General features: G+C 33.8%; 2 protein-coding genes across 14 annotated transcripts in view; one reads left to right on the top strand and one right to left on the bottom strand.

The window, feature by feature from the left end:
- gucy2g (guanylate cyclase 2g) overlaps positions 1-1,353 on the top strand; it is a 15,873-nt gene extending 14,520 nt beyond the window's left edge. For all 11 annotated transcript variants that reach the window (XM_009306793.5, XM_073918578.1, XM_009306792.5 and 8 more), the window contains exons 20-21: positions 439-540; positions 655-1,353. In XM_009306793.5, the coding sequence (XP_009305068.1) occupies positions 439-540; positions 655-786 (234 nt within the window). In that variant the 3' untranslated portion in view covers positions 787-1,353. The remainder of the gene's footprint in view (positions 1-438; positions 541-654) is intronic.
- tectb (tectorin beta) lies at positions 841-9,509 on the bottom strand. 3 transcript variants are annotated; one of them, NM_001008594.2, is made up of 11 exons: positions 9,241-9,509; positions 9,025-9,100; positions 8,708-8,898; positions 6,386-6,537; positions 6,203-6,275; positions 4,273-4,376; positions 4,115-4,198; positions 3,851-4,013; positions 3,691-3,769; positions 3,582-3,614; positions 841-1,269 (listed from the first exon to the last, which is right to left on the bottom strand). In NM_001008594.2, the coding sequence occupies exons 2-11, from the start codon at positions 9,089-9,091 to the stop codon at positions 1,205-1,207; spliced, it is 1,011 nt and encodes a 336-aa protein (NP_001008594.1). In that variant the 5' UTR covers positions 9,092-9,100; positions 9,241-9,509; the 3' UTR covers positions 841-1,204. The 3 variants fall into 3 exon arrangements, with proteins under 3 accessions (NP_001008594.1, XP_073773685.1, XP_073773684.1); XM_073917584.1 differs by having other exon boundaries at positions 6,203-6,305; positions 9,241-9,356; XM_073917583.1 differs by having other exon boundaries at positions 3,691-4,013; positions 9,241-9,356.
- Positions 9,510-9,918: the final 409 nt, after the last annotated feature.

The following is a 9,918-nucleotide window of genomic DNA, read 5'->3' on the forward strand; positions in this document are numbered from 1 at the left end:
CCCTTCATGTTTCAGTTCAAATTATTTTACACGTAAAAAAACTCACATTTCAAAGCACTTCACGAGGCCTTTAATATCTTTTCAGTGTACACCTAGTATTAAGAAAATGAAGGACAAGTAAATAAAAGACATATAAAAGGTACAAAACAAAAAAAAAGTTCCTGATTTTATCACAAATCACAGCATTCAGAATAGAATCTAAAGCATAAAATAATTTCTGTTGTGTGTCATTTTGGGTGTATATACTGTATACGCAATACTGTAAGCTTATTTTAAAGTATTTTATTAATTTTTTGCAAAGTGTTGAAAAAAGACCTTTTTAAATAATTAGTTTAAATGGTAATGAATCTGAATATCAGTTGTTAACAAGCCATAAGACTTGTGTTTACTGTCCTACCATGTCTGTGGGTCTAATCACATCTCAAATGTGTTTTCTAGGGAAAGGGAACACAGAAAACGTTCTGGTTGTTGAGCAAACCTGGATTCACGTTTCCACCCACTGGCCAGGACAGTAATCCAAGTCCTAAATCAGGAACAGATGTAAGTATCAAGCCACTTGTGGTTACTTTTATTTTGTAAGTGTAAAACATTTTTCAGTAGTGACCTTAATAAATAACAGTGGTATATGATCTGACGTGTCTTGTATGTGGACAGTCTTGTCACATCAAACAGGAGAAAACCAAAGCAGCAAATGATGGAGATTTTAAAGAGAGAAGAACAATACAGCGGACATCGGCAATGACTAAAATGACAGACATGTACACCCTCACTGTACCTGATGTCTAGTTTGACTGTGCTTCTTATATATTCATGCTGTATAGTAGGAAATGATAGCAAATATCATTTAAAAACAAGAATTTTATTTACAAATGCATTTTAAACAAATGATCAATGAAGAAAATCTTTTACAAGAGTTTAACTACACAATATTTTTCACATTTAATACAAGATACAAAAACTCAGTGTCTGTTAAACTAAAGACATCTGATTCGGATATTATTTTCTGCTTCTACTAATATTTATTCAACAAGTAAAAATGGTTACAAAAAGTGAATATGTAAAGGAATGTGTGGATACACTCCCTGAGACACGTATGGTGTGTGGATGTATGCATGCATGCGTGTCTATATTTAGTATTTTGCATGTAATTGTAAGAGTGCAAAGGCTTGTTTCATTGCATTTAAGTGACACACATCAGGCTTTATTAAAAAGTAAAGTATCCTAAAAATTCATTCAGTAGCAGTATGGAGAGCAAACACAGAAATGGGCCTGTGAAACAGAGAGGAAAATAAGACATTTTAGCACTGTATCAACATTGTACTGTATATATTTATTTTATACAACAGTTCTGTCTGGTTCTTGAATCTGATTGGCTGATAGCTGTGCAATATTCTGCCAATTGTCCTGCCTCTTCACCCTTGTGTATTACTCCACCCAAATACAGCAAAAAGCAGAGGACACTCTACAGTTTGAAAAATATTGCTGCTGTTGGGCAACATAATGTACTTTTGAGGCTTTTTACTCAAGAATGTTGTTGTTTAGATTGTAACTATGCAGTTTATTAATAAGGATAGTGCCTACTTTTAAATATTTATAATTTCTGAGAGACAGCCCGTCGGCGGTCATTAGCAGACCCAAGACGAGTGACGTTGTCCATCCACAAGATAGTGACAGAGTCTGGATAATAAACCCTCATGCCAAGTTCAGATTGCTTGATTTTAGCTCTGATTTTGACGTGCCGACAGGTTATAAGAAATCAAATGCCTGAAATCACAGGCAAATCGGTGCTTGTTCACGTGAATAACAATCACACAATGTGAACTATCAAAGACACGATCTGAGAGAATCGCAGATGACTTGCGACACCCATGAAATATTTGGCATGCTAAATATCTGGAGCTGTTGGCGAATTCAAATCATGCAGTGCGAAATTATGAAATTATGAAATTATGAGTTATGAATGAAAATAACATCTGCGATTGCCTACAGCTAATGAGAGAGCAGCATCCACTAGTATAGATACCAGCAGGCCAGCGGGAGGTTGGGAGAGATGTTAAAAGCGCTCATCTTCAGTTTATTTGGACCCAGGAAATTAAGGAAAAACTAGTGTAAATTTGGCAGGAGCACCATGTCTGTTTGACATATCATCTGAGCAATATCATAACTGGGTTGAAAAGTTAAAAAAAATTCTTTAAAAGCCAGGTGAGCCAAAGAAGAACATTTTCTACCGCACTAAAGTCTTCTTTCTCCATTATATAGTTAATAACGAAAGATATATTACGTGACCTCGCATTGTTTTCATGTCTGGAAACAGTAATCTGGTAGAGATTGCATTGCTTGGCTTTTTTGGGGTTAATTTTTGTGATCTCCCGATTGCAACAGTGAAATACTGGGAAATCTCTGTAGACTGATGGCATTTCATGCTGTTCAGCCTTATAATCTTAAAATGTTAGCAAAATTACCCATTTCTTCATCAATTTAGACATTACGCTAGAGAATCATTCAAATACTAGCTCTGAAGTGACGTTGGTAAAGTAGCAACGGTTACTCCTGTTCTGATGTCAGCTGCAGATGTGAATGAATGGCGGAGGAAAGTAGTTCCTCATACAAAAGAATTTTGAGACTCTGCATGTTTGATTTTCTTTTTATACACGATTATGCCGCCAAACTGTTGTATAAACGCAATATCACACTTATAGCAGAGCAATGTGGCTGTATATTGTCCCTGGTGGGACACTAAGGCCAAAGCATGCCTCCCTCCAGTGCTGATATACAGCCACATCTACTGCTACTCATGTGGTATTGCTCATGTAACATCTGTATACTTTAAAGAGGCATCATGATGCTGTGTTAAAAGATCATTGTTTTGTTTATTGGTAATACCTGAATATTCTAATTTGTTTTCATGTTAATTGTTAATTTAATGTTAATAATAAATCCACATACATACGGTACATTATTATATAATACTATACGTCCAAAACAGGAAGCGCGTTCTGATTGGACAGTTGACGCAGATGCCTTCTGATTGGCTATAGCACCACAATTTACCGAAGCCTTGCCTACTTTCTTTGCAAATTCCTTTGAAAGGCGTTATAATATTACAAGTTGAGACATAGACTTATATATAAATCCCTTTTGTGGGAAACTAAGAGACTAAGAACTTTGCTTATATTTACAGCAAGAATGAGATATACATTAAAGGCATAGTTAACCCCCCAAAAAATGAATCTGCCATCTTTTACTCTCCCTTCACTTGTTCCAAACCAAATTTTTTTATGTTCTGTTGACTACAAATAAAGATATTTTGAAGAATGTTAAAAACCAGTAGCCATTGACAACCATAGCATGAAAAACAAATACTGTGGAAGTCAATGTTTACAGATTTTAAACATATTCTTTAAATTCTCTTTTGTTTTAAACAGGTTTGGAACAAGTCAAGGGTGAGTAAATGATGGCAGAATTTCCATTATCTTTTTACGAAGAAAAACAAATGTGACAAATATCATATGGCCTTATTAAAACACAAATAAATATCAATGAAAATTATTCACGATCATAAACTGTTAATACAAACTCACCTGCAGGATGGATGTAACTGGAGGAGTGTTGTGCTGTAAACGAAGAGTTACGAAGATTAAAGCTGAATATGTTACTGAAAAATCTTGCACAAGTACCAATGTTAAATACCTCTGACTTGAAACTCCATTGTAAGTATGCCTCCATTCGGATCAGGTTCAAACTCAGTGCTTCTTGATGTGCAGGGAGTCTTGTATAAAGTTAAGAGTGTCAGTGTGGCAAGTGAATTTATTTGTAACTGCAATAGTGTTGAAACGATACTGAAACTCACCGGCTGACAGAACAACTTCTCCCCGTCACATACTTGGACTTCACAGTGGAGCCACACGGTTGACACTTTTTCTAGCCGTTGAAAGCGGAACGAGTTGAACTTGAACATGGACCGACTGTCTTTGGCATTTTCAAATATGGTGACTGTGTTGTCTAATGAACAACTATGAACCGGGAGCAAATGTATAACTCAGTGAGCAGTATTGAGTATGCAGGATATGCATATTCTGACATAATACATCTGAAACTGACAATAAAACCTCACCTGTTCTGAATTAAAGTCCACCTTTTTCTGTCTGTTGAATATGGAGTTGGTGTTGCCCAGCAGTTTGTGATTACAACTTTGAATCTAAATTAAAGAGAGCCTTTTACATGGAGTCTGTGTATTTGATCAAGTGTAGACTTCTTTTAAGATTGACTCACCTGTTGCTCAGTCCTTTTGCTTCAATGCCAATGAAAACCTCAGATCCAATCTCTGATGTGTCAATCACATACGGTGCATCTTTTGCGTAGAGGAACTTTGAGTTCTGTAAACCACATACATCAAAGTTATGTGTAGTTTATTTATTTTGTGAGAAAAAAGCTTTGAGGAAACTTTCTGAATATAGTGGATTTATGTACAGTAGTAAAATTTTAATATTACTTTTATTCTAAGAAGTAATGTTACATTTCTTCTCAAATTGAAATAAAATTGTCAATTTGAGCACTTTTTTTAATGAAAATGACAATTGATTTAAATAACAAACATTCTTATTTAATGTAAAATGAAAATCAGGGTTATTCCACTTTTTTTTCCTTAAAGTGATAGTTTGCCCGAAATTTTCTTTCATTCAATTGTTTTTTTTTTTTCTCGGCTTAATTCTTTTATTAATCTGAGGTTGCCACCGCGGAATAAACCGCCACCCTAAATTTTATTTATTTTATTTTTTTATTTTTAGAATATATACTTATGTTTTGCATTTACAAATCAGAACAGTACATTGGCCCTTACCTACTGTAACCACAGCATTGAAAGAAAAAAAACACACACACAAAAACAATATATACACACATTAAAACTAAATAAAGTTTTTATAAAATAAAGTTAAAAAAAATAAGTAAACTAATAATAATAATTCAAACTAATAATAATAATAAAATATATAGCAAACTATCAAACATTAAAGGGATACTTCACCCCCCCCCCTCCCCCCCAATTAAATCTGCCATAATTTACTCTCCACTTGTATTAAACCAGTTAAAAATGTTCTGTTGACTACAAAAGAAGATATTTTGGAGATTGTCTGAAACCAGTAGCCATTGACAATCAGAGCAGAAAAAAAAAACTATTGAAGTCAATGATTGCAGAAAAAATAAGCTAAACATCATAATAATACCAACTAATAATAATAAATCAAACTAGTAATAATAGTAAAATATATAGCATTCCAGGCTATCTGAATTGAATGTGAGGGGGAAAAAGCATCCCATATTTGTTCAGTCCATATGTTATCGTTTAACATGAAAGGCTTGGCAACATCCATAGCAGAAGGGAATAAACAAAAGTACATCTAAATAAAAACATGCAAATAGAAAAACAGGTCATATAATCTTGAATCACAAAACCATCCAGATATATTCACCCTAAATGTTATATTCTGCCATTGTTAACTTCGCTTTAACCAGTTTGAGTTTTCCTGTTCTGTTGAACTTTCTGATGAGTTATCAATTTTGGTTGAACTATCCCTTTAACATTTGTGATCTTAAAACTGTATTATTATCTAAAACATATTTAATTATATAGAAAAAAAGAACTTCTATGTTAAGCTGCTTTGACACAATCTTACAATCTTTACACATTGTAAAAGCACTAAAAAAAAATCCTGGTTCTTAATTTTAGTGGCTAACTTTGAGTCGATTGAACTTGAAACTGCTTGCATGTTCTAATTTAGTTTAATAGGTTACAGTGAACTAAAAACATATGCTGTCATGACTAATTGATCATTAATATTTTACAGTGTAGAAATAAAGATGAATTGAATATCTGCAATCATGGCACATGTTTTTTTTATTTCATGTAAAAAATATCTTATTGGCAATTTTTTTTTTACTGTATTATAATTTCAGGGACTATTTAGAATAAATCAAAAAGGTTTTACTAAAACACGTCTAGAAATCTTAACAAAAAATATATTATTTATTTATTTGCTCATTTTATTTCAGCTTATATATATATATATATATATATATATATATATATATATATATATATATATATATATATATATATATATATATATATATATAAGGAGATTTCCCTTTTTTTGCACAATCTTCAGCACTGGACACTTCTGAGGAAAGCTGAAGTACTTACTGTGAACACGTTCATAGACAACTGAGACTTAAAAGAACCTAAACTCCCGTTGTTGACATAAACTGTTGCCACTCTGGAAGAAGCAGAGGGTTTAGTAAAGACGCTGCAAGTCTACGGTCAGAATGCACAGGCTCCATCAAATCTACACCTACTGGACTTTGACGTCAATGTAACTGGGTCTACCTTTGGCTAAACACGGCGTTGTTGACCAGATAAGCCGCTTTATAAGTGCAACTGAACGTGTAGTTGACCGGCTGGTTCCGCACAGTGAGAGACGAGTCGTTGGAGACAATCGAGTTGTAGAAAATATACCGTGGATCTTTGCCTCCTACATACTGAAAAGAAGGTAACAGGAATATATGTTTACTTCATTGAAAAAAAAAACATTCATTCTGAGTTGCCAAAAGCAAAACAACAACAACAAATTAGTAGTTGCCTTAAAGGGATAGTTCACCAAAAATAAAAATGTACCCTTCACTTGTTTAAAACCTGTTTTAGTTTCTTTCTTCTGTTGAACACAATTGGTCGTTATAAACAGATTTTCCACTATGGAATTTGATGAGTTCTAGCATTCAGCATTCTCCAAAATATCAATTTTTGCACTATTCAAAACTGGACTAATATTTTGCTGGACAAGCTTAAAACCTGATACCTATCATGTATATCTTATTTTCAGTTCTTTGATTTTTTTACTTCTATTTAGACGGTTTCAAAGCATTGCATACATCAGGCCCATTGCCAGTAGGGGTTCAGGTGGTTTGAAAGACCCACCCTCACTGACAAAGGTCGAATTTGTCCCATACATGAGCTCGTTTGTCCTATTTTGACTGCTATACCATGTTAAATTGTGAAAATAACCCATCGAAGAAGGCTTTAAGACCAAATCGAATCCTCTGTTGACTTTTGTGACTTAAAGTAATCAGTTTAGGCCAATGCTAACAATTATTTTTATGATGAGTCCAACTTGTGTGCAAGAAAATATACAATCTAAGGCAAGTGAAGTCATCTTTCACTACTGACCCACTGTATTGTTGTTAAATAAAGAAAACAATTTACAAGTAGCTTTTATTCTAAATTTTGGACCTTATTCATAAAACAAAAAAAATATCAAAAAAGGGGTGAAGCACCTAAACTGGCCCATATTAAAGTTAATTTTAATACTAATTAGGCTGGTGTTATCCATGAATTTTCAATTTAACATTTTGCAAGATAAAAATCTAGAAAAATGTGAAGCACTACATTATTATAGTTTATTTATTTGTTTATTTTATATTTTTATTTCAATAGCCAAATTCTAACTGAGGAAAGTTGAATGTGCTGACCAGATTGTTATTTGCCTAATAAATCCTTTATGTATGATAAATCATGTAATAAAGTTGTATTTTAATGCATTTTTGGTTTTGGTTCAACAAAAAGTTTAGTTCTGATGACCATCCAACAAGCTATTCACTAGGCTGGCTATGGCCCTGTGCATAGATTTTTGTAGTTTGATTAACTGTGAATTGCTATGTTTGAGTCAGGCATGGTATATAATTAAAAAAAAAAAAACAAATATATATATATATATATATATATATATATATATATATATATATATATATATATATTTTTTTTTTTTTTTTTTTTTTTTGTGTTCAATAGAAGAAACAATCTCAAGATTTAAAACCACATGATGTAGAATAAATGATGAGGTAATTTTCATTTTTGGGTGAATTATCCCTTAAAATTTTTTAAGTTGAGGTAAATTTGAATTGTTTTAACCACTGTCACTTACAATACATTAATCTGACTTAAAACAGCTTTAAAACTAACCCAAAAATACAGGTCAGGACTTATTGATCATAAAGTTATTTACAGTGTTCTTTTTAAAATGAAATAACAATTAGGATCTACACTGACAAAAAAAGGTTTATTGCAAACTGTTGCAAACAATTTATATTGGCTGAATTTAAACAAACAATTTAAGTTGAACACAAATCATTCATGGTGAAAAAATGCATGGTTCCACACAATTAATTCATGTTGTCCCAACACAAATTGATTAAGTTAACTTAACAGATTTAACAAATTTATTTAAATTCCTTCATTCTTTTTCAGCTTAGTTCCTTTATTAACCTGGGGTCGCCACAGGGAATTGACCGCCAACTTATCCAGCATGTTTTTTTTACGAGCGGATGCCCTTCCAGCCGCATGCTCCTTCACACACTCCGGTCAATTCACTTGTATCACATGTCTTTGGACTTGTGCAGAAAACTGTGCTACCCACCGCATTGCCCAAATTTATTTGGAATAAACATAAACAAATTAAGTTGTCCTGATGAAATCTCAAGAATTGTGTTGTTTTAGCTTATTTTAAATCGGTAGTTTGAACAAGCAAAAAAAAAAAAAAAAGGAAATGGTTTGAGTGTTGAATCAGCCCTTATAATTTGTTTGCAACCACTTACCTTAAACTAATAAATCCAATGAATCATTTATTTTGTGTTTTAAACCCATCAAACATCTTACCTCAGACAAAGTGCCGCAGTATGAATGATTTTTAGGAGTGAGGTCTGGGATGGTAAAACGGTAAAAGCCCGGGGTATTAATGCCCGTATAGCACACGCCACCCAATGACAGCTGGCCGATCTCCCATCCATATGGACATTCTGGCACGTTTGCGATGATGGCATTGGGAAAACATGACACCATCACGTAATCTGAAACAGATGACAAATTGGTCTGTCAGGATTATCTAGCAGATTAAATCAAGGCAACAACAGCCAAGCCCTTCTCATCCACAATCAGAGGAAATGCTTAAATTATTATGCTTATATTACATTTACCAGCTTTCTGAGGGGCACAGGCCCACGTCACGGGGAGGAGGATGAAGAAAAGGCCAACAGCTGCCATTTTGTTAAACTAAACAAAGACAGTTGCGTTACATATTCATGGTTTGCCTAAAATATCACTCATGACCTAAACTGTTGATTTTTAATGATAATACGATTATTGTCAATACAAAAGCACTGTAATATTTGATTTATAATGAATGTCCGTACCATCCCAGTGGCAGAATCCAGAAGAAATGTTGGCTCAGGTCTCTAGCAGAAGTTTTGCATGGTTCCTGTGTAGGTCTTCAGCAGCTAAATGATGATAAATCCTATGAGCAGAGATCATTGAAGTCAGCTGAAGAGCTGCTTTATAGGTTCACAGGTAGGCAGAAACCCCCCTCGCTGCTTTGGTCATCCAGTCTGGTAAGGCCTTTTGGTGATAGCATTGTGAAGGAGAGCACAAAAAGCCCTCTGTGCGGGCCAGACATTGACTTTTAAATGACCAATGTCTCAAGGGGAAGACCATTTTCTCAGCTTTTAATCAAAAACTTACTCCTGCTGCAATTTTATTTTATTTTATCTTATTTTTTTACATGTATTCATCTTCCAGTAACATTTCAGTCCTCCATTTTTTTCTGAAAGGAATTTGGCATACTCAGAAGTCATACTCTGCCAACTTGCAGGATTCATTTAAGAATAGGTATCTTTGGGGACTTTGGGTTTCCAATTTAGACTCATTTTATGTTATGTAATACTTTTCAAACTCCGCCTGGCAGGTATGCTGGTTGGTGGATTGCCATTAGTGCTCAACAAAGTCGTGCCAGAATCACTCTTAAAGAGGCACAGTGTCATTAAGGTCAGTCTCACTGAGACACAACAAATCCAAAGATATACAGTTTTGCACAG

This window comes from Danio rerio, chromosome 12, assembly GCF_049306965.1.
Source record: "Danio rerio strain Tuebingen ecotype United States chromosome 12, GRCz12tu, whole genome shotgun sequence".
In the NCBI taxonomy this organism is placed as follows: domain Eukaryota; kingdom Metazoa; phylum Chordata; class Actinopteri; order Cypriniformes; family Danionidae; genus Danio; species Danio rerio.

Bases quoted from the DNA above. Each gene is read 5' to 3' on its own strand.
- tectb (XM_073917583.1), bottom strand. The intron at 4,377-6,202 runs GTAAGTACTTCA...TGTGGTTTACAG, and splicing joins TGTCTATGAACGTGTTCACA to AACTCAAAGTTCCTCTACGC. The intron at 1,270-3,581 runs GTGAGTTTGTAT...TCTGTTTCACAG, and splicing joins CAGTTACATCCATCCTGCAG to GCCCATTTCTGTGTTTGCTC.